Raw genomic sequence first — 25,831 nt, 5'->3', positions numbered from 1 at the left:
TGCAAGGCTATGGCCTGACTCATCACAGCCCCAACAAAGAGCTCCCAGGGCCCTTCTCCCTTCTCAGGGAGAGAACCAGCATTCTGAATGCTGCCCAGCTACTGGGCAGTCCTCCTTGGATCAAACCCCCCAGAGCAATCTTCTGAAAATACTTTAGCATTTCTTACTTATTTGATAAAACAGCAATAATAAATTGTGCAAAACTAAGATCAAAGGGATAACTACCAATTTTACTCAAAGCTCATATAAAATTGTTCAGGAGATTATCTGAGAGACTCATGGAACAAAATTTGAGCTACATATTTAAGTGCCACATGATTAACTATAATCTGCTTAACCTCTAGCCAAAAGATGCAACCATTTAACTGACCAAACACTTCATCTTCTGAACTCGAAATAATCTCGTCTCATATCATTTTCCTTGTACAGGACATCTATATAGTCCCTCTTTACCAATCACATGAATTCTGAGAATGAAAACTCAGTATTCTGCTAAGAAAACTGACAGGTTTATTACTGCCCAAAAACTTACTTCAAATGTAATAGGAATAGAAGGAATTATATAAATGTAAGTAAGATTGAGATTCTTTATCACTGTGCTTGGGGAGATAAATATGTACAGTAGCAGATAAAAATCTAGGTTTTATAAATATAAACTGTAATCTAAGGTGCATTTTTATTGAAAATATGAAAATTGATTTTGAGGGTGTGGCTACTATGAAATCCTCTAACTTTCAAAAAAGTTTCGTTTTAAAATATCAAAGTTGACAGAGAGGGGAAGATGGAGGAAGAGTAAGACGCAGAGATCACCTTCCTCCCCACAGATACGTCAGAAATACATCTACACGTGGAACAACTCCTACAGAACAGCCACTGAACGCTGGCAGAAGACCTCAGACCTCCCAAAAGACAAGAAACTCCCCATGTACCTGGGTAGGGCAAAAGAAAAAAGAAGAAACAGAGACAAAAGAATAGGGACGGGACCTGCACCAGTGGGAGGGAGCCGTGTTGAGGAAAGGTTTCTACACACTAGAAGCCCCTTCCTTCGCGGGCAGAGACCGCGGGTGGCGAGGCGGGGAGCTTCGGAGACACGGAGGAGAGCACAGCAAACAGGGGTGAGGAGGGCAAAGTGGAGAGGTTCCCCCACAGAGGATTGGTGCCGACCGGCACTCACCAGCCCGAGAGGCTTGTCTGCTCACCCGCCGGGGCGGGCAGGGGCTGGGAGCGGAGGCTCGGGCTTCTGTGGGATCGCAGGGAGAGGACTGGCGGTGTGAACACAGCCTAAAGGGGGCCAGTGCGCCACGGGTAGCCGGGAGGGAGTCCGGGGAAAAGTCTGCACCTGCCGAAGAGGCAAGAGACTTTTTCTTCCCTCTTTGTTTCCTGATGCGCTAGGAGAGGGGATTAAGAGCGCTGCTTAAAGGAGCTCCAGAGACGGGCACGAGCCGTGGCTAAAAGCGCGGACCACAGAGATGGGCATGAGACACTAAGGCTGCTGCTGCCGCCACCAAGAAGCCTGTGTGTGAACACAGGTCACTATCCACACCTCCCTTCCGGGGAGCCTGTGCAGCCCGCCACTGCCAGGGTCCCAGGATCCAGGGACAACTTCCCCGGGAGAACGCATGGCGCGCCTCAGGCTGGTGCAACGTCACGCCGGCCTCTGCCGCCGCAGGCCCGCCTCGCACACAGTGCCCCTCCCTCCCCCCGGCCTGAGGGAGCCAGTGCCCCCGAATCAGCGGCTCCTTTAACCCCGTCCTGTCTGAGCGAAGAACAGACGCCCTCCGGTGACCTACACGCAGAGGCGGGGCCAAATCCAAAGCTGAACCCCTGGGACGGATGAGAGCAAAGAAGAGAAAGGGAAATCTCTCCTAGCAGCCTCAGAAGCAGCGGATTAAAGCTCCACAATCAACTTGATGTACCCTGCGTCTGTGGAATACCTGAATAGACAGAGAATGATCCTAAATTGAGGAGGTGGACTTTGCGAGCAAGATTTATGATTTTTTCCGCTTTTCCTTTTTGTGAGTGTGTATGGTTCTGTGTGAATTTTGTCTGTAAAGCTTTGCTTTCACCATCTGCCCTAGGGTTCTATCCGTCCGTTTTTTTTTGTTGTTGCTTTTGCTTTTTACTTTAAAATCTTTTTCTTTTCTTAATAATTATTTTTTTATTTTAATACTTTTATTTTATTTTACCTTACTTTATTTTATTTTCTCTTATCCTCTTTCTTTTTACTTTTTCTCCTTTTTATTCTGAGCCGTGTGGATGAAAGGCTCTTGGTGCTGCGGCCAGCAGTCATTGCTGTGCCTCTGAGGTGGGAGAGCCAACTTCAGGACACTGGTCCACAAGAGACCTCCCAGCTCCACATAATATCAAACGGAGAAAATCTCCCAGAGATCTCCATCTCAAAACCAACACCCAGCTTCACTCAACGACCAGCAAGCTACAGTGCTGGACACCCTATGCCAAACAACTAGCAAGACAGGAACACAACCCCACCCATTAGCAGAGAGGCTGCCTAAAATCATAACAAGTCCACAGACACCCCAAAACACACCACCAGGCGGACCTGCCCACCAGAAAGACAAGATCCAGCCTCATACACCAGAACACAGGCATTAGTCCCCTCCACCAGGAAGCCTACACAACCCACTAAACCAACCTTAGTCACTGGGGACAGACACCAAAAACAACAGGAACTACAAACCTGCAGCGTGCAAAAAGGAGACCCCAAACACAGTTAGATAAGCAAAATGAGAAGACAGAAAAACACACAGCAGATGAAGGAGCAACATAAAAACCCAACAGACCTAACGAATGAAGAGGAAATAGGCAGTCTACCTGAAAAAGAATTCAGAATAATGATAGTAAACATGATCCAAAATCTTGGAAATAGAATAGAGAAAATGCAAGAAACATTTAACAAGGACCTAGAAGAACTAAAGATGAAACAAGCAATGATGAACAACACAATAAATGAAATGAAAAATACTCTAGAAGGGATCAATAGCAGAATAACTGAGGCAGAAGAACAGATAAGTGACCTGGAAGATAAAATGGTGGAAATAACTACTGCAGAGCGGAATAAAGAAAAAAGAATGAGAAGAACTGAGGAAAGTCTCAGAGACCTGTCGGACAACATTAAACGCACCAACGTTCGAATTATAGGGGTTCCAGAAGAAGAGAAGAAAAAAAAGGGACTGAGAAAATATTTGAAGAGATTATAGTTGAAAACTTCCCTAATATGGGAAAGGAAATAGTTAAGCAAGTCCAGGAAGCACAGAGAGTCCCATACAGGATAAATCCAAGAAGAAACACGCCAAGACACAAATTAATCAAACTGCCAAAAATTAAATACAAAGAAAACATATTAAAAGCAGCAAGGGAAAAATAACACACAAGGAAATCCCCATAAGGTTAACAGCTGATCTTTCAGCAGAAACTCTGCAAGCCAGAAGGGACTGGCAGGACATATTTAAAGTGATGAAGGAGAAAAACCTACAACCAAGATTACTCTACCCAGCAAGGATCTCATTCAGATTCGATGGAGAAATTAAAACCTTTACAGACAAGCAAAAGGTGAGAGAGTTCAGCACCACCAAACCAGCTTTACAACAAATGCTAAAGGATCTTCTCTAGGCAAGAAACACAAGAGAAGGAAAAGACCTATAATAACAAACCAAAGACAATTAAGAAAATGGGAATAGGAACATACATATCGATAACTACCTTAAATGTAAATAGATTAAATGCTCCCAACAAAAGACACAGACTGGCTGAATGGATACCAAAACAAGACCCATATATATGCTGTCTACAAGAGACCCACTTCAGACCGAGAGACACATACAGACTGAAAGTGAGGGGATGGAAAAAGATATTCCATGCAAATGGAAACCAAAAGAAAGCTGGAGTAGCAATTCTCATATCAGACAAAATAGACTTTAAAATAAAGACTATTAGAAGAGACAAAGAAGGACATTACATAATGATCAAGGGATCGATCCAAGAAGATATAACAATTGTAAATATTTATGCACCCAACATAGGAGCACCTCAATACATAAGGCAAATACTAACAGCCGTAAAAGGGGAAATTGACAGTAACACATTCATAGTAGGGGACTTTAACACCCCACTTTCATCAATGGACAGATCATCCAAAATGTAAATAAATAAGGAAACACAAGCTTTAAATGATACATTAAACAAGATGGACTTAATTGATATTTATAGGACATTCCATCCAGAAACAACAGAATACACATTTTTCTCAAGTGCTCATGGGACATTCTCCAGGATAGATCATATCTTGGGTCACAAATCAAGCCTTGGTAAATTTAAGAAAATTGAAATTGTATCAAGTATCTTTTCCAACCACAACACTATGAGACTAGATATCAATTACAGGAAAAGATCTGTAAAAAATACAAACACATGGAGGCTAAACAATACAGTACTTAATAACAAAGCGATCACTGAAGAAATCAAAGAGGAAATCAAAAAATACCTAGAAACTAATGACAATGGAGACACGACAACCCAATACCTATGGGATGCAGCAAAAGCAGTTCTAAGATGGACGTTTATAGCAATACAATCCTACCTTAAAAAACAGGAAACATTTCGAATAAACAACCTAAACTTGCACCTAAAGCAATTAGAGAAAGAAGAACAAAAACACCCCAAAGTTAGCAGAAGGAAAGAAATCATAAATAAATGAAAAAGAAGTGAAAGAAATGAGAGCAAAGATCAATAAAACTAAAAACTGGTTCTTTGAGAAGATAAACAAAATTGATAAACCACTAGCCAGACTCATCAAGAAAAAAAGCGAGAAGACTCAAATGAATGGAATTAGAAATGAAAAAGGAGAAGTAACAACTGACACTGCAGAAATACACAGATCATGAGAGATTACTACAAGCAACTCTATGCCAATAAAATGGACAACATGGAAGAAATGGACAAATTCTTAGAAATGCACAACCTGCCAAGACTGAATCAGGAAGAAATAGAAAATATGAACAGACCAATCACAAGCACTGAAATTGAAACTGATTAAAAATCTTCCAACAAACAAAAGCCCAGGACCAGTTGGCTTCACAGGCGAATTCTATCAAACATTTAGAGAGAGCTAACACCTATCCTTCTCAAACTCTTCCAAAATATAGCAGAGGGAGGAACACTCCCAAACTCATTCTACAAGGCCACCATCACCCTGATACCAAAACCAGACAAGGATGTCACAAAGAAAGAAAACTACAGGCCAGTATCACTGATGAACATAGATGCAAAAATCCTTAACAAAATACTAGCAAACAGAATCCAACAGCACATTAAAAGGATCATTCACCATGACCAAGTGGGGTTTATTCCAGGAATGCAAGGATTCTTCAATACACACAAATCAATCAGTGTGATACACCTTATTAACAAACTGAAGGAAAAAACCATATGGTCATCTCAATAGAAGCAGAGAAAGCTTTCGACAAAATACAACACCCATGGGCTTCCCTGGTGGCACAGTGGTTGAGAGTCCACCTGCCGACACAGGGGACATGGGTTTGTGCCCCGATCCGGGAGGATCCCACGTGCCGCGTAGAGGCTGGGCCCATGAGCCATGGCCACTGAGCCTGTGCATCCGGAGCCTGTGCTCCACAACGGGAGAGGCCACAACAGTGAGAGGCCCGTGTACCGCAAAAACAAAAACAAATTCAACACCCATTTATGATAAAAACCCTCCAAAAAGTAGGCATAGAGGGAACTTTCCTCAACATAATAAAGGCCATATATGACACAGCCAACATCATCCTCAATGGTGAAAAACTGAAAGCATTTCCACTAAGATCAGGAACAAGACAAGGTTGCCCACTCTCACCACTCTTATTCAACATAGTTTTGGAAGTTTTAGCCACAGCAATCAGAGAAGAAAAGGAAAATAAAAGAAATCCAAATCGGAAAAGAACAAGTAAAGCTGTCACTGTTTGCAGATGACATGATACTATACATAGAGAATCCTAAAGATGCTACCAGAAAACTACTAGAGCTAATCAATGAATTTGGTAAAGTAGCAGGATACAAAATTAATGCACAGAAATCTCTGGCATTCCTATACACTAATGATGAAAAATCTGAAAGTGAAATGAAGAAAACACTCCCATTTACCATTGCAACAAAAAGAATAAAATACCTAGGAATAAACCTACCTAAGGAGACAAAAGACCTGTATGCAGAAAATTATAAGACACTGATGAAAGAAATTAAGGATGATACAGATAGATGGACAGATATACCATGTTCTTGGATTGGAAGAATCAACATTGTGAAAATGACTCTACTGCCCAAAGCAATCTACAGATTCAATGCAATCCCTATCCAACTACCACTGGCATTTTTCACAGAACTAGAACAAAAAATTTCACAATTTGTATGGAAACACAAAAGACTCTGAATAGCCAAAGCAATCTTGAGAACAAAAAACAGAGCTGGAGGAATCAGGCTCCCTGACTTCAGACTATACTACAAAGCTACAGTAATCAAGACAGTATGGTACTGGCACCAAAACAGAAATATAGGTCAATGGAACAGGATAGAAAGCCCAGAGATAAACCCACGCACATATGGTCACCTTATCTTTGATAAAGGAGGCAGGAATGTACAGTGGAGAAAGGACAGCCTCTTCAATAAGTGGTGCTGGGGAAACTGGACAGCTACATGTAAAAGTAGATCACTCCCTAACACCATATACAAAAATAAGCTCAAAATGGATTAAAGACCTAAATCTAAGGCCAGAAACTATAAAACTCTTAGAGGAAAACATAGGCAGAACACTCTATGACATAAATCACAGCAAGATCCTTTTTGACCCACCTCCTAGAGAAATGGAAATAAAAATAAACAAATGGGACCTAATGAAACTTAAAAGCTTTTGCACAGCAAAGGAAACCATAAACAAGACCAAAGACAACCCTCAGAATGGGAGAAAATATTTGCAAATGAAGCAACTGACAAAGGATTAATTTCCAAAATTTACAAGCAGCTCATGGAGCTCAATAACAAAAAAAGAAACAACCCAAACAAAAAATGGGCAGAAGACCTACATAGACATTTCTCCAAAGAAGATATACAGACTGCCAACAAACACATGAAAGAATGCTCAACATCATTAATCATTAGAGAAATGCAAATCAAAACTACAATGAGATATCATCTCACACCAGTCAGAATGGCCATCATCAAAAAATCTAGAAACAGTAAATGCTGGAGAGGGTGTGGAGAAAAGGGAACACTCTTGCACTGCTGGTGGGAATGTGAATTGGTACAGCCACTATGGAGAACAGTATGGAGGTTCCTTAAAAAACTACAAACAGAACTACCATATGACCCAGCAATCCCACTACTGGGCATATACCCTGAGAAAACCCTAATTCAAAAAGAGTCATGTACCAAAATGTTCATTGCAGCTCTATTTACAATAGCCCAGAGGTGGAAACAACCTAAGTGTCCATCATTGGATGAATGGATAAAGAAGATGTGGCACATATATACAATGGGATATTACTCAGCCATAAAAAGAAACGAAATTGAGCTACTTGTAATGAGGTGGATAGACCTAAAGTCTGTCATACAGAGTGAAGAAGTCAGAAAGAGAAAGACAAATACCATATGCTAACACATATATATGGAATTTAAGAAAAATTTAAAAATGTCATGAAGAACCTAGGGGTAAGACAGGAATAAAGACACAGACATACTAGAGAACGGACTTGAGGATATGGGGAGGAGGAAGGGTGAGCTGTGACAAAGCGAGAGAGAGGCATGGACATATATACACTACCAAATGTAAGGTAGATAGCTAGTGGGAAGCAGCCACATAGCACAGGGAGATCAGCTTGGTGCTTTGTGACCGCCTGGAGGGGTGGGATAGGGAGGGTGGGAGGGAGGGAGACGCAAGAGGGAAGAGATATGGGAACATATGTATATGTATAACTGATTCACTTTGTTATAAAGCAGAAACTAACACACCATTGTAAAGCAATTACACTCCAATAAAGATGTAAAAAAATAATAATAATAAATAAAAATAAAATATCAAAGTTGCACACCACACTCTTGAAGAGTTTGTTTACTTGTTGAAGGGAAGTAAGGAAATAAAAAGAAAACTTCCATTTTTTTCACTTTACGGCAAAAAAGAAATGACCTATTTCTAGGGGAAAAAAAAAACATAGAAACACACAGGAAAGGTTAATTCAAATATTCAACACTATTTATAATTCATTTCATTGATTAGCAAAAAACCCTGAAACTATAAAATGAATTCCCAGGGCCTAGAATAGTACCTGATGTATAGATGTTGAATGAATGAATGAATGAGCCAATACCCACTCACCTGGGGTGTAGAAATGAATGTGTCTGAGAAACATGGTCACCTTCCTGCTTTATAACTGGATACCATGACTGTAATTCCATTCCTGGTGGTGTATCTATCTGTAGAAAAATGTGGAAGGGGAAAAGTTTATTGAAAGAGGATGTGATGGGTAATTTTATGTATCTACTTGACAGAGCCATAGGCTGCCTCCGGAGAACACTGACTAGTAAGGAATTATGTTATTTAAGAATCATCTTCTAATAAGGCAGTCTTTCCTTAAAGTACCATGTGTAGTCACTTAAAACCGAAAGAGACATGAACTGTCCCATCACAAGAACAGTTTTAGCATGTATGTTAACATGGACTACCAGAATGATTTCATCAAATGTCATACTTATGGAATCTATTTTAAAAATCCATTTAAATAATAGTACTCTGCAAATGTGCAGCATTGCTAAGTTCTGATTCTTCTCATTGTTACAATTACCTAGAATATACCCCCCCATTCCTATAGTATTTCTTAGCATATTATATTAGATAACATTCTACAGCAATATTTTGCCAAACTTTAAAACCACTGTGTCTGCTAACACTTATCAGTAAACCACATTTTCTCATAAATATGAAAAGTTCTTTTTAGCCCTGAAGGATGAACTCTACCTGTAAATAAAGTAAGAGGAGAAGGTAACTGGCCACCTCAAAGTTCACGATAAGAACTTTATATCCTGCTTATTTCTAACGAATACCTGATTAAGTAGGTATAATTATCTCCATTTTACAGCTAAGAAAACTGAGATTCAGAAACTGAGATAGAAAAGAATAAATAACCTGTGGTTACTAACTTCCTCATTTGGTTTGTTTTATAGTTTGTCTCCCCTCCCCCGACACACACACATATTGGTAGGAGATCAATGTTTTGTTAAGAATTACTGGGCAAGGAATTTGAAAGACTAACAAGAGCACAAGGTTATAGCGAAAAGAAGAGCATTTTGAAAGGATTTAAGAGGTGAGTATTCAGTGAGGGCCTCTAGACTCTGTAAGAGTAGAATTTGTTTCTAAACCTCACAATCCTGATCAAGTATTCTAAAGTTCAGAATCTGGGGCAAAAGCAACTGCTTATTTATAAGATAAATCAAGCATTTGTTTACACAGTTTCTCAGCCTATAGCTTAGTTCTACCATAAATTAGAAAGGGAACTGACTGCTGGCAACAGAAATACTAAATGATAGATACCAGGTGCCAGCTGACAGCCTAGGGAGAGAGGAGAATTACAAGACACAAACACAAAAACTGATTCAAAAAGCAACACAATCTGAGGGCTTTATCACACATAGGCCAGGGCAAATAATTTAATATATCTCAATTGTTCCCTACCCTTATCACAACAGAGTAACTGATGTTTAAGAAGTCTTGAGTCAACATGACATACTTATAGTCGATATTTATACTTATATTTATAGTATACCATATACATATATATATACCATACACATACCATTTAGAAAGACTGAAAACTATTTAAGACATTTTAGAATTCATTTAAAAAAAGGTTAAAGTTTTTAAAAAGACACAGTGCTGAGAAGAGTAGTTTCATCATCTAGAAAACTCACTTAGGCAGAACATTTTTCACCCCAACACTGTGATAAAAAAAGGTGTTAATGAGCCGGGGTAAGCTCACTCTAACAAATCAGTGACGTACAAGATTGGCTCAAATTAAATGAGAATTTCATTTTTAGAAGTTATCTGTTAAACTCATTATTTAGAAAATATGGAAAGCTCCACTTTAAATCAGTTTTATATCTGAGACAATTCTGGATGTACTGCCCAAGAAATCAACTGTTTCCAGATGTTTTAAATTAAAATTACTAAAATTGATTTATATATTTTAAAGTTTTCCCTATTACAGATAACTGGAATGTCAAATCTTCAGAATAACAAATTCTAAACTTCTTCAGCCAGAGATCTTGACTTCAAATCTGATTCAATTTTGATCAAGTTCATTTTTAAACTCTACAGCTTGATTTGTATAAGTTTTACCTTTATTCATGATCCAAACTCAGGATAGCTTTGTTTCCATGATGTCTCTAAACTTCAAATGCCACCTTAAATAACTGCTAGCACATTCTTTCTATTTAAACATCCATCCCTCTCTAGTTTCTGACCTTTATTTTGTTTCCTATTCTTGCACCAACACATGAAGAGATTCACAGAGGAGGGGTTATTAAAAAAAAACCTTCCTTAAAGATCACCTAGTGCAGTCCTCTAGGTAATGTCTGAACTCCCTATACAAAATCCCTGACGAGTGGCTATTCCGCCTCTGCTTAAACAGCAGCTTGAGGTCAAGTACTGTCTTAATCACTTTTGTATTTTCAGTACCTAGCACCATGCATGGCATGTAGTAGGGACTCAATAAATATTTGTTGAATGAATTCTGAATGACAGTGTAGCTCATTAATTCCCAGGGTAGCCTTTTTTAAGGTTAATCTGCTACCAGGAAACTCACAAGATAGTCTCTTTCACATTTAATACCCTTCTGTTCAATGAAGTACCAACAATCCTAAGTCTCTGGGTTGTATTTTGAGAGATCAGATCTACAAATTAAATAATATAAATGATGGGGAAATGCACAACACTAACCATGATAAAATATTGGGAGTTAATTTTACCTAATATGCTGTGGTAAGCCATAAACACATTTATAACAAATTATCCTAACTGCATGTTAAAAACAATTATGAAAAGCACATATTACACAACAGAACATTCACGGGCATGCCAGATTTTCTCATCTATTATGCATTTGTGGCAACATACAAATTAGGTCTTCAAAAAAAATAACAATATAATTAAATGGCACAGCAATAATGCTACTACTGATCAGGAATAAAAATGAGACACCAAGATACGCACATCTATTGCCTTTCCTTTTACCTTTCAATATGAGAATAATTTCATTCCCTTCGTGTACTTAAACATTAAAATAGAATACATTACATTACTTGGCAAAGAAGAGAAGTAGATCACTTAGTAGCTTAAGTTAGAGCCTTAAGATTTTAAAATACTTCTATTGCCCAACTTCCCCATAATTATCTACCACAAAATGAACAGATGGCATCCTCATCTGAAACATATAAGAAAAATTTCAGACATATGATTTCATTCCAAAAGTTCTTTCTCTAAGTCGTAAAACAACAAATAACGTCTATGAAAGCAAAATTTAAATAAGCCCAAAATGTACAGAAGTTAACTTTAAATAAGTAAAAATTAGGAAATGCTTTATGCAAGTTTCTCTAAATTTCAACTTACTGTGTTATGTACACATGACCCTTTAATAATCAGGTTTCCTAATAAAGAATCATTGTATTTTGGTACCATGCTTATTAGCCTCACAATGACAAATAGTTTAGAGAACTTGATTTCATTTACAAAAAGACCAATAAGCATTTGTCACCACTTTCTAGTTACAAAAGCAATTCCACCCACTCAGCACCCTTTGTATACTAACATTCCAATTTGCACTAAAAAAAAACCCCAAAAAACAAAAATCAAAATGCTTTAAAATTCCCAGATTTATCTTCAATAATAAACTTTGATTTGAGGTGGCACTTTAGTTTCTAATTACAGTGTCAGATTAATATTATGATCTTTAAGTCCTAATGACAAACATTGATGAACTAAAGAAATCAAGACAGTATCTCAAAGTATTGATGGGATTTCAAAAATTCCCCTCAAAAAATCAGAATTAAATCTTTTTAAAATATGTGGAAAATATTTTTTAAAATAGAATTTAGAAAGACAAAGATTAATGTTTACATTTTGGTATTTATAAGCCAGTAAGCACATGAAGGACTAGGAGACTGATAAATTTCATAGTCTATCCTCCTATAATGGTGTGCTTACATAAAAAGTAAAGTATAATGCATGTTAAATACACATTACTTTGTACAAGCCAAACATAAATCGTTAGCAACCTTAGTAAACACATGACCAAACACATAGTTAAGCAACAACTCCTTAGCTATAAAGCCAATATACCTGCCAGGTTCCTTTTACTGTGTATAATACTAAGACATTCAAGTGGTCCATAAATGATTTCAGAAGGACACAAAAGACACCCTACCAGACAGCTGCCAACAACTCCTACTGAAAGAAACTGAATCTCTCAGAATAGGATCAGGTTTTCTCAATACTTCCAACAGGCTGTGAATGAGTGTTTCAACAACTGAAACAGGAATAGTGTTACAAGGTAGCAAATAGCTACTTAAGAGATTTTAAGGCTTAGTTTTGTGCCTCATTTCATTGTAATTATTAGAATTAATCAACCTAATGCAAAACCGGAACAATAAGGTCTAAGCACTTCCACTAACTTATCAAAGATGGATCTGCAGAAATCACAATGTCTGTTGCTCCTCCACACTACAGAATCATATCTACCTCATAAAGCCAATTTTAGGTTTAAAGTGCTTAAAAACTCTCAAAGGAAAAGCAAGGTCACATTCTTATAATGTGCAACTCTCTTCTTAAATCCTTCATGGAAACAAAGCCATGTAAAAGTCAGTAGTACGATATTCCTCCCTTAAACTTAAAGGAAACAGGGCTTCCCTGGTGGCACAGTGGTTAGGAATCCGTCTGCCAATGTAGGGGACAAGGGTTGGAGCCCTGGTCCGGGAAGATCCCATATGCTGTAGAGCAACTAAGCCCATGAGCCACAACTACTGAGTCTGCACTCTAGAGCCCGCAAGCCACAACTACTGAGCCCGTGTGCCACAACTACTGAAGCCCGCATGCCTAGAGCCCGTGCTCCGCAAGGACAAGGCACTGCAATGAGAAGCCCGCACACTGTGAACTCGCCGCAACTAGAGAAAGCCCGTGTGCAGCAACGAAGACCCAATGAAGCCAAAAATAAATAAATTTATTTTAAAAAAAACTTAAAGGAAACAAACTGATAAAAATCCTGTTAATTTCTGGAACTTGAAAAATAATTTCTTTACACTGGAATTCTATGGTGTCCAATCCACTTAATATTGCAATTATTTGAAAATTTCCATGTCATATACATCTTTTCACTAAAATATGTTATAAAAAGTTTTAATCTAGGGCTTCCCTGGTGGTGCAGTGGTTAAGGATCCGCCTGCCAACGCAGGACACACGGGTTCAAGCCCTGGTCCAGGAGGATCCCATGTGCCGTGGAGCAACTAAGCCCGTGCGCCACAACTACTGAGCCTGTGCTCTAGAGCCCACGAGCCACAGCTACTGAAGCCTGCACGCCTAGAGCCCGTCCTCTGCAACAAGAGAAGCCACCACAATGAGAAGCCCGCGCACTGCAACGAAGAGTAGCCCACGCTCACCGCAACTAGAGAATGCCTGTGCCCAGCAACAAAGATCCAACGCAGCCAAAAATAAATTAATTTTTTTAAAAAGTTTTAATCTATATACATGTTAGGCTTTGCTTTTCTATCCCATTTCAGCATAGATGCTTTTTAAAAATTATCTCAGATTCTGGCCTTCAAATAATGTCAATTGACAATATCAAAATGTAAATTAGTTAATTTTACTATGTGCAATATATTGCATTTTTTAAAATTTTACTCTATTTCATGTATTTTTAAAATGCTGGTGACCCAGTAAATTGACTTTTTTGATATCCCCCTCACCCTTCTCAACTGAGGTTCTCAAGAAAATTAAGCCCAAACTCTGCAAAGCTTCCACTGTATGCATTAAATTAACTTCTCTCCAAAGGACTTAGAAAGGTACTATACACCATCCTTTCTATGGCTTAATTCTCCCCTCATAGAACCCCAGATGAGAAAGGCTGCATGGGTGACAAATTGCACTTTGATAAACACTGCTCTAAGTACATGTCCTAAAGTTTGTCCAAATGTATTATTTCAACAATTAGGTCTTAAGTTAATAACCTGTGCACTCTACAGATGCTTTTGCACAGATTTACAAAGCATTATGTCGGTAAAGGAATAAATTCCAATGGTGGTTATCACTCCATGGTGAAATTATGAGGAAATTCTGTTTTCTTCTTTGTACTTTTTTTAGGATTTACTCTAATGGGCCTATATTGCTTTCAAAAAAAAAAATTTTTTTTTTTCAAAATGGAAAGCCGTAGTATTATGTACCAAAATGGTCTTTAGTAATTTTAACTTTTGTATTCCTTGTCCCCATAAGATAAACAAAATAGGCACTTTTAAGGCTATTAGAAATCTCAAAATAAATTCAATACCACAAATAAAAACAAAATGCTGTTTCGCTTTAAAACGAAACTCTTTTCCTCCTTGAAAATCACTGGTAGCTTTCTAGGGCTACTAAGACTTTTCATTCAGTTGCATCCAAACTTTTGTTAAGCATACATCACATTCTAGGTTTAGAAACTACGAGATGAATTCCTGCCCTAGGGAGCCTCCAACTAGTCTTTACATACATATTTCTGTGACCCATTTCTAAGTCTAGGAATCAAAATGAGTTTTAAACTAACTTTAAATCTTTCCTATTCATTTCTCTTTCTGCCTAGCATGGTGCTGTAATACTTTATTTAGTGATGGAACCAAACCACACCTTAAATTATATATTCTTCATGCCTTTTTAGTCAAATAAAATCCTTACATTATTTTAAGGTACATGTAACGTATATGAAACCTCAACAGACCAAATTTTATGCATTGACAAAATAAAGGTTCAAGCCATTACTAAAACTATTCCCAAACTAGTTCTACCTCTTTACTTGAACAAATTGAGTTCTGGCTCCACACTCTCTACTACCAGAATTCTAAAGGCATTGAAATTAATCCAATTCTTGCTTTCTTCCTTGTTCTCCAAGTGGTATAAATTATAACATATGCATAGGTATGAGAACACTACTGGCTAACTATGTACCGATTCAGGCCTATCCTTTTTCTTTTCTTCCTTGAAGTTTCTTAATTTTTTCCCATTTCTCAGACCAAAAGGATAAAGCGTTTTATCAGAAGCCTTTTTTAAAATATTAACATTTTAAAATGTTTAAAAAATTAAAATTTTTTAATGATAAAATGAATATAGACTCTATATTTCCTAAACCATAAGGGGGCACTATTCCCAAAGCCATTCTAAAGATTTCACTGAAATTTCCTTATTTTTTTATAACAAATGTGTTTTCACTGAAATTTCCTTCTTATATTTTATAACAAACGTGTTTTGTACTTTCTTCTTGCATACTTCATTCTGATAAATAAACAAATATCCAACTAGTATAATTACTGTGTACAAACAACTAAAAGTGAGATACAGCTGAGCCCAACACTCAGTTATCTTACTTTGAAATATCTTCAGATAATTCTAGATAAATCAAGAAAATGTTTGGGGAAAGGAAAAATCCCGAAATACATATTAGTAAATATTTCAATAATAGTTTGAAGTACCATCTGATATTTCTAGACTCAACTTCCAAAGTACTTTTAAATCCATTCTCTCATTTGACCAGTTGTCTTATTCAACAGTTTATTTGCAAATTATATAAGTTTATTAAGGGTTAAATCATAATTTTTCCCCAAAAATCCCCAATATTCTAAAATACAATGGAGCATTGTCTCCCCAAAATTTATTCAGTTTAAAAAATTTTTTCTTTTTCACTGAGTAACTTTGACCTGCCAAGCAGTAAACTAAATTCTGGGAAACCAGGAAAAAGATCGTCTCAAAACTCATTAAGACAGTTGTTAATTTTATAAAGTTAGAAAAAAATATTCATACTCGTCCCTTATATGAGCACCAATACTTCATTTGATTCTGACCTTATAGCCACTTAATAAAAATTTATGCTAATCATAAAATGCAAACTCTGCCTCTGATGTAACAAATTACCATCAAATCTATCACAATTATTACTGGTACACATTTTGTCCCAACACTACTCTGCAAGTTACCCATCCTCTCTAGTGTATTTCTTTACCTCACTTAGGTTGGTACTAAGAAACACACTTCCTAAACAGAAGTATAATAGCTTACAAGAGGGGAGAAATTTTTTGGAGGATTATCATTATTGCCAATGACCTCGCAGAAATGAACTGTAAGAAAAATGCAAAACTAAAAAAAGTGAAATGTTTAATTAATAGGCTTTAAGAGGAAAACTTTTAAGTTGATATCTTTAGGTAATCTATTTGCATCACAGATAATCCATAGGATTTTTTCCCTAAGCAAAGTAAGAACTGTATTATTTTACTTACCTAACAGTACTCAAGTCTAAATGTTAGAAATCTAAATTTTAACCCCTAAAAATTTATAAAGGCATAAACCATCTTTACTTAGTGAACTGGAGAATGTCAGCCACATGCTGTAACAGCAAAGAATCACCTATAATGATCTTATCAGTTGACTACAAATAGGTTTTTCTAATGTGCTTGAAAATAATCTCAAGGAAACATCACCCTTCAAATTTTACTTACAAATGATCAGTTTGCTTGGCAAACCTTTTTTCCACAGATAGAAACTAAGATTCAACAAAATCAGAATTAGATCAAATAAACAATACCCACTGGAGATACGGAAAAGAATCAAGAATATGATATTCTTCCATATGTTTGTGCACTATAAAATACAATAATCATTTTTCTAATAAAAACATAAAAAACTCAAATGATATGAAGAGACAGTTTTGATAACACCATTTTGCAAAGCAACCTAGGCAAATCTAAAAATCGAGTATTATTTCTTGTGGTGACCTGAGTGAGAAAGAGTTCAAAATACTATACCTCTGGTGTCTGCAAAGAATAGTCAGCTCTTCACTTAGAACACTGACCTTCTACCACTTATTTCTCCCATCTAAATATAGCTCCTAACTATGCAAAGTAAATATACTTTTTAGTTATGCAAATAGTTTGGTGACCATCACTAATATAATTTCCATCCTTAGAAATAATTCAACAGTTGCTACATTTCAAACAATTGCCTACTGAGTTTGAGGGGATTTTTAAAATTCAAAAACCTACTCTGACTACATTAACTAAACATACCCAATTACATCAGTGTTCACACTAAACATAAGGACCTTTAGATAAGAGGTTAATATATTTAGCATATGCTTTAATTTTTTTTAAAAAATCCTGTTTTGACTTTTTTAAATGAGCTTCCTCTGGATGTATTTGGTTTGTTGGGCAACCAATTCAGTGACTCACAGAAGATAATGAAAAATGTTCCCCAGCCAAGGACTGTCTCCGTGCCCCCTTCCCAGTAAAATACCTTAGTCTACATACAAGTTAACAGAGAGCTTAGGAACCATTATACTAAGGTAAGTTGATAAGAAAAGTTAATGTTTCTCAAAATTCAGTTTCTGCTACTGAGTTTGCTTCTGGGAAAAGTAGTGAAAATTACTAGACTTGAAGTCAGAAGAACTGCATTCAACTCCTGATTCTACCACTTACCAGTTATACAACCAGAAGCATGTGACCCATCTGAACCCACCGGTTTCTCATCTCAACTTCAAAAGAGAACTACTTCGCCAAGTTTTGAGGAGTAAATTTTCAAAATGTGAAGTGGCAAGCATGTATTACTACACATGAACTCCCCAAACACTTCTTTCTTAAAGGTTTGATTACTGGAAATTTTCAAATTCCCTTAAATTGCTTAAAATTCACATAAAATTGGAAAAAATAACAGAACACACCAGAAACACTGGCAAATACTGCAAAACATAACATAGTAAAAATATGGGGAAAAAATCTCACGGCTTCCCCAAATAAAAACTGAATTCAAATTAATAAATTCTGAGACAATAAATGACTACATCCTGATGAAGGACAGTTTCAATTTTAACCAAACCCTAGCACATTCAGTTTCAGTTAAGTAAATTCATCACCTTTTTTTTTTTTAACCTTTATCATGGTTCTCAGATATTTTTTCTCACAAACACAGAGCAGGAATATTAGGCAAAGTAATTTATCCCCAAAATGCTTACGTCAGAGCAACCAAGATTGGACCAAGAATATCTGGCAAATAATGTGGCCACCTATGGACATGTGAGAGTCCTAGTTACGTTAGGGCAAGATATCATAAATGTCAAAAGGGGCATTCCACATTTTGAGAATACAGACAATTCTAAACACTATTTTCAGCGTGGGACCAAGCCAGCTGTAAGCGTGTCCAACAATGTGAGAACTGGCTTGAAGTCAATTCTGCTTTAAAATCAGTTAAACAATATAAACTTACCTAGTAGCCACAGGCAAGGAATTTCCAAGAAGTACTGACCGGTTTGGAATCAGCAAGTAGCAAACTACCCTGAATTCAAGTCTGAAATTATCTTCATTGGGCTTCTGAAGCAAATCACTGTCTTAAAACTACACTGTAACTAAATTTCCCTCAAAACCTGAAAGGTTTAAAGCACAGGCCATGAAACCTTAAGTTTCTTGCCCAAGCTCTAATCTTGCTGTAAATAAACTTCAGTCATTTAATACTTCTGTGAAGCAGAAAGGGCAGAGATATTTCAAGGAATAAAAACTAATTAATAGTGGAAATATTAGATTCTTAAGATGAAACACGGCCAATCTTTTGTGGTACCAATCAAATAAAATTGTACGTGTAAAACTGTTCAAAAGCAATGCTTGTCACATTTTAAACACTTAGTGTTAGCTATTATACTGATTTTAATCGAGTAGGCAAATATTTAAAAACCAGATCAACAAACTGAATATTTAATAGCCTAAATCTTATCTATTAGCCAGCCATTCAAACTCTTAGAATGAACTAGTGTAGCCTACCAGATAATGCAGTGGGAAAATAAGTTTAAAATCTCTTTGCTGAGACGTTTTTATATTAATGTTTATTTAATCTAAAATAATGTTGGGCTTCCCTGGTGGTGCAGTGGTTAAGAATCCGCCTGCCAATGCAGGGATACAGATTCGAGCCCTGGTCCGGAAAGATCCTACATGCCGCCGAGCAGCTAAGCCCGTGCGCCACAACTACTGAGCCTGCGCTCTAGAGCCCATGAACCGCAACTACTGAGCCCGCGCACCACAACTACTGAAGTCCGGGCACCTAGAGCCCGCACTCTGCAACAAGAGAATCAACTGCAATGATAAGCCTGTGCACCGCAAGGAAGAGTAGCCTCCGCTCGCTGCAACTAGAGAAAGCCTGAGTGCAGCAATGAAGACCCAATGCAGCCAAAAATAAATAAATAAAATAATTTTTTTTAATTGAAAAAATAAAATCATCTTTATTCTAGCTGCCATAATTTTTTTAATTATTCCTCTCTTTAAAAAAAATTCTTGGTGACTAGAATCACGAAATTTTCAGATAAATCTGTCATTTGCATTTGTCTCCAGTACTGATCAAGTCTGAATATTCAATTACAGAAACAATGTCAGAAATCCTAAATACACCTTTGAAAAAACGCTGTTTGGAGCCCACCACCAGAGTTGTATGGGCTACCTATTATATCATTTGCAAATAGAGATAACACCAAAGTGTAAATTATCTTGAGTCCTAGGAAAACAACTGATTTAGTCATCAAAAAGCAAGATGTGTGAAAACAAGGACATGGCTTGAAAAAGAAGCCCCAGATCCTCCACTCCCTGGCTATATAATCTTGGGAAAGCCACTTGATCTCTCTGAGCCTCATTCTCTTTATCTGTAAAATGGGAATAATCCCACTTCTCTCAGTAGGTTGTTTGGAAGATCAAATGAGAACACATACAGGAAAGCACTTTATAGCCTAAAACGTGTAATACAAACATAACATATTATTTAGATGAGTTTTTCCTGTTGTTGCATGAGCAGTAATAGTTTAACAGTTATATTCTAAATAGACTTTTAATTTCAAAGTAAACCATTACCGTTATTCAAAATTGCTATTAAAAAAAAAAAACTTGCCTTGGATTGAGTCCTCTTCCCATTTCTCATGCTAAATTTCTCCTTCATTTCTTCTAAAATTACCTTCAGTTTCTTTTCTTCAGGTGTCCCTAAGTATTTTTGGTTCACGTGAAGATAGCAATGCCATTTGGCTGATTCAAAGCCCCAGTGGCAAGTCCTTTTGTCGGGTGATCTGTGAGAATGCATCACAAATGTCTGAGGCGCAAACATTCCACAGCACTCCAGACACTGAATACACGGGGCATCTGGCTGAACATAAAATTGGGGTGCAAATAAACCCTGACATTTGCCTAAGCATTCATGTTCCACTTCAAAGGCACTGCCAGTTTCCTTCAACTGGGCCAATGAGTTCTTAGCAGGAAGTATACTACCATTTTGAGGAAAAGTGCGTGGCCGCAATAAAGCATTACACAGTCTTTGTGCATCAGTTAATGTGATCAGCCCACAGGACGGGGCATTGAATGGAAGTATTCCCAGGACCTTTAAGATATGAAGCTGGTCTGATGTACACCTTGAACAATAGATGTACAATTCATCACATACTGTATTTATCTGTTGGAGTGAAAATTCTCTGAGAACAGAATTTAGGACTTGGGGCAAACAGAGTCTCTTTTCTCCTCCAACCTGAAAACAAGAAATAGACTCCCCTTCCAACACAGTCTGGGTGAGTTCTGTCGAGCTATCAGAAGGGATGAGCAGTGGACCAGGAAGAACTTGAGGAGATGGAAGAGGCAGAAACACAGTAGGTGACATGCTTTCTTGGGAATACCGAGCGGAAAATGCTGCTGGTCCACCCAGAGAGCTCTGGCTACTTAAATGGAATTGTGCCAAAGTGTGTTTCAAACTGGGATTTAAATGTAAAGGTTCAGGCACAGAGGCACAGGTTCTCTTGACATGCTCTTCATCAGTTTCCATTGGCGCTTCATAGTCGTCCAAGTGTTCCTTCTTTACAGTTGGCATCTTGTTTACCATCATTTTTCCATTTGCATGAATGTCTGTCATCATTTTTTTCACTGGAGGGCTGCCATCATCTCCCATCCCGTTCAGTTTTTTATTTGAGCCCTGAACCAAGGAAAAATTTGTCTGTAGGTTTTCCATTGCTAAAAACTATTGTGTTAAATAAGTAAGTCTGAGATTTGCATTGTTAACTAGTTGCTTATTTGAAGAGAGAAACACAATGTATACCAATACTTATGGTAACTTATTCAAACAGAAAATTTAAATTTCCAAAGAGATCTCCCTAAACTACTCAATAGATTTTGCAACTTTGTTTTGGTTCTGCTTATACTCCAAGTATAATTTCACTTCAAGTGCTATAAAATTTCTTATTGTCTAATAACACAGAAAATAATTTTAAGAGGCACACTTCCAAGGAAGCCTTTGTTTTCTTAAGTTCTTCAGATATACGTATTAAAATAAAGTTACCAGTTCTCTCAATTCAAGATGTCCAAGTTCAACGCAATAGTTTGGTTTGGTTTTAAGCACAACACGCAAAAAGTTTATGCAATTACTTGAGTCAAAATTATGCACCCAAATTTAGTATTTGGCACCAAGGACACCAAAAAAGGAGGGAAAAAAGTATCTTCTCTAAAAATGATGATCTGTTGGTCTGTGTGGACAAAATGAAGGCTTGTATAAATCCTCACACCAGTTAAGAAGAGTCTCTGACTCCACTTGAACTTCTACAATTAAAAATGAAACCTAAAGAAAAACTGCCCAGTTATCTTCAGGATTACTGTTCATTCTTCTTTTAATTAATCTGGAAGAGAAGGGGGTTAGGGGAGAGTTACATTTGAATTTGCTCCAGAGCCCGAAGGGTCAGTTTGAAAATAGTTTCTTAATCTTAAACTGAGTTCACTTTACCAAAGGTGACACTTGAGTGATTCCTTTAAATCTAATACCAGTTAACTAGAAGTACCTTCATTTAAATAGGAAAGCAATTCGGAGAATGGGTAAAGGTTGCAATAATATCCCTCAAAAGGGAGAGGGTTACTCCTACTCAGAACAGGAAGAACCTTAAAGAGATCATCTCACCCAAAACTCAATACTAAAGGTTTTCTCAGTTATGCCATTTTAGCTAAAATCACCTATTACTTCATCTCTCAATTAAAAAAAAAAAACCCACCAGTTTCATCCAAAAAAATCAGATACTAGTTAACATACCTACCATATGTAAGTTACAATCTTAAGTGCATAATCCATCTAGTCAGCGTAGGCTATTTTTCTGGAATGACTGTAAGCAAAAATTAACTTTCCCTTTAAAGGGTTAGAGAATTTGCTTAATGGAAGCCAAAAGCTACAGACTCCACTCCTGGGAATCTCCATCCTTGAACAAGACTAATCCGGGACAAAAAGCACAAGGCAGACAGACCTCACAAAGAATGCAAATGGAGGAAGAGGGAAAAAAAGAAAAGATTCTTCTTCCACTTCCTTCTTGAGAGAAATTCCAAAAGGAATCCCAATAAATAGAAATTTTTGCCTCCCAAACTGCGAGGAATTTACCTTAAAACAGACCCAAAGGGTTAAGGACCAAGGCCACTAGCCAACGTACTGATTTCGCCCACCACAGGAACACCTCAGCCAACGCTGGCCAAGGAAGAGGGGAGGAGGCGAGACCTAGAATGGGGGAGCCCCCAACCCTGAAATCCTCGGCCCACGCAAAGCCACCCACCCATCTCAAACCCGAGGAGGCGGCGGGGCGGTGGGGAGGAAGGGACCCGGGACGCCTCGGGGCGTGCCAGGGGGTCGTGGGAAGTGGAGGAAAAGGAGCACCCCACCGCGGTCTCGGAACACCCCCAGGGCCCTCCCCACACCACCCCGCTGAGTGGGCCGCTGAGAAGACTGGAAATCCCCCGTGCACCCTCTCCCCGGGAAGTTCTCGGGTGTTACCTCAGCACCCCTAAGGCTGCACCTCCCTCGCCCGCCCGGGACCAGAAGAGAGAGGGGCGGGTGGGGAGCACAGCCGGGATCCCCCAGCCGCTGGGCGCCGACCAACCGGGTCGAGCCCGGGGCATCCCCGCGCAGCACAGACAGGCGGCGGGGGGGCGGGGACTGGCGCCCAGGTCTCCGGGGTCCCGACGGCTCCGGTCAAGTGCAGCGCCCTGCCCCTGCCCACCGCCCGGCATCAGCGAGACAAGATACGCCGTGAGACACCCGCCCCGCGCCCCCACGCCCCGGGGCTCCGACCCCACCCGTGACCCGCGCATCCGCACCCCCGACTCCGGCCTCCGCGCCCCAGGAAGCCCGATGAGCTTTGTTAACTCCCCACTACCCCCGGCGCTGCCGTCGGGCGCCCCGGGGGCCGCGCGCCCCTTGCCTCCCGCCGCGTCCCCCGAGCGAGCCGAGGCCGCACCTGTGCCAGCCGCCGCCGCCGCCGCCGCCGCCGCCGCTCGCCCGCTCCCCTCGGCTGTGCCGGCGCCGCTCCGAACCCCACACACATCGCTACACACAGCCCTCTGACGTCACCGAGTCCTCGGCCCGCCCACGTCACTGCGGAGACACACGGCTTCCCGCAGACGCCGCCGCCGTCTCCGGCCGCCCGGGGCAGAGGGAGGGCGGAGGGGCGGAGGGACGGGGGGGAGGGGAACGGAGCCAGCAGCGGCACCGTGCCCGCGGGCCGGCCGCCGCCTCGCGGCTCCTAGCCCCTCGGGGACGCGCGCGCCGTCTGGACTATTGTGGCTCCCGAGGGCTACCCCGGCCCGTCGCCTGGCGCGCGCGCCCCTCCCCCCAGGCGCGCGCCCGGCGTTCCCAGCCCAGCGCGCCGTCTGGGCGGCTGGCGCGCGGCGCTGTCTGCGGTGCACCCGGCGCAGACAGGATGTTCCCTCCCCGCCCCACCCCCACCGCCGCCCTCCCTCCTTCCTTCCTCGAGTCGCCCAGCCGGCTGTCTGGGGCCGCCACCGCCCCGCCCCCGCCCCACCCGCTGCTCGGTGGAGACGGGCCAGACCCGGGGGCGCCCTGGTCGCTCGGCCGCCGCACGACACGGAGAGAGGGGGCAGGGCGGCCGCGCGGTGCACTGTGCGCGACCCCAGCAGCCGGCAGGGCGGAGGCAGGGCCCACCCGGCCGAGCGCCGCCGCCCGAGGTCAGGCACGGGCGACCCTCCCCCCGCGGGGCGCAGCTGGGCCGCCCCGCCCCGGAGGCAGCCGAGGAGCGGCCTCCCAGTTTCGCACCCCCCACAGTGTGGGCCCTGCGCGCTGGGGCTGCCCCCCGCCCCTGCGGGGCCCCCCCGCCCGAGGGCCGCCCCGCCAGCTGCTGGCGCTGCGCTCCGCCCCACACCGGCGGCCCCCGCCTTGCCCGGGCGGCCTCCGCCCAGGCGTCTTGCCGGGGCTGACCTTCTCCGCCATCCGGCCGGGCCGGAGGGCTGGCCGAAGTTCCGGCAAAACAGAGAGAAAACATTTTTGTCTCTGCTTCTCGGACTCCCTCCTCCCACCCCCTCACCAGACTGCTCTCTCGGTTCCAAAAGGGAGCTAGAAATTACATGTTTCTGCAGTGTTTCCTGAGGGCTTTGGGGTTTTGTTTTGGAAGCGATCAGGAGATGAGACGAGGAAAGAGACGACTGAAGAGCTTTCGGCTGTGACCCTCGGGGCTGGACAGTGGTCTCCCTGGTCTGTGTTCCGGGGTGGCTAGTTAGCATATTGAACTCTGCCGAGCTGCTCCGTCATATTTCGAAACATCAAGAAAAAACCCTTTTTCCCGCCCCACCGCAAAATCAGGAGACTGACCCCCAGGTCTCAGTGCACCAAATTCAGAAGACTCGAGCTTCGTCCCCCTCCTTTTTTTTTTCTTTTTGCCAGTTTTCGCCCCATTTCTCCTGGTTTTACTGCTTCGAGGTCACTCGTATGGGGTCCACATTTGGAGCCAGACGACTGGGAATACCCCTGTGCTCATAGATTTTTTTCCTCCCAACGGGCCTACTAAAGGCTCACGAGCCTCTCTTTCGCTCCACACACACGTTCCGTTCTTTACACCACGATCGCCGTGCTCCCGGGTCGTACCCCCTTCTCCCACCCCCCATCTTCCCCTCCTTGACTGCCTCCTTTCCAGAACATGAATAATTCCGCAGCACTTCCCATCTGTTATTGCCATAGAGACAGAAGCTCAGCAAAGATAATGATGTTCTCTGTAGAGCCAGTTGGGGGAGAACAGCATCTGCGAGACTGGGGGATAGATTTTCTAACCTCAAGAAGAGTCAGAAGGCCCGGCTGAAGGTCTGATGTGGAAGACTGGACAGTCCTGAGACTTGGCATCTGGTCAGCTCTCGGCACTTGGCTCGTGTCTAGCCAGAAGAAACAATTTTTAGAAACCAAAATGACAGATTTTTTTTAAGTGATTTCAAATTGCAATTAATGATAAATATTCAGTACTCATTTTATCAACCATAAAAATAATTACTTGCTAGCACATCCAAAGGCCTAAGGGCCAAAATCAATTGGACAGTAAATAGACTTTTGAGAAATCAAACACATTATCCTCTCCCCTGTTCTTTTGATTTGCTTTCCCCTGGTATATGTTTTTTTAGTGAAGGATCTTTTGTGCTGGTGACTTTATGTACAATGGTTTGAGAAATAGTGACAGGCAAATGTGACTAGAACCAATCAAGCTTTGAGGATTTTTTTTTTCACTATTCATCGAAG

The 25,831-nt window shown here is 40.5% G+C and overlaps 1 protein-coding gene across 4 annotated transcripts in view; it reads right to left on the bottom strand.

Moving 5' to 3' along the window:
* The window catches only part of SKIL (SKI like proto-oncogene), a 33,770-nt gene extending 9,799 nt beyond the window's left edge, over positions 1–23,971 (bottom strand). For 2 of the 4 annotated variants that reach the window (XM_079921292.1, XM_079921295.1), the window contains exons 1-3: positions 22,368–22,842; positions 20,197–21,959; positions 8,381–8,474 (exon numbers count right to left, since the gene is read on the bottom strand). In XM_079921292.1, coding sequence (XP_079777418.1) covers positions 8,381–8,474; positions 20,197–21,298 — 1,196 coding nt within the window. In that variant the 5' untranslated portion in view covers positions 21,299–21,959; positions 22,368–22,842. Of the gene's footprint in view, positions 1–8,380; positions 8,475–20,196; positions 21,960–22,363; positions 22,843–23,552 lie in introns of those variants that run through there. The other 2 variants (XM_079921293.1, XM_079921294.1) reach the window with 2 other exon arrangements.
* Positions 23,972–25,831: the final 1,860 nt, after the last annotated feature.

Source organism: Stenella coeruleoalba, assembly GCF_951394435.1.
Source record: "Stenella coeruleoalba genome assembly, chromosome: 5".
NCBI lineage: Eukaryota > Metazoa > Chordata > Mammalia > Artiodactyla > Delphinidae > Stenella > Stenella coeruleoalba.
This window is presented reverse-complemented; position numbering and strand designations above follow the sequence as displayed.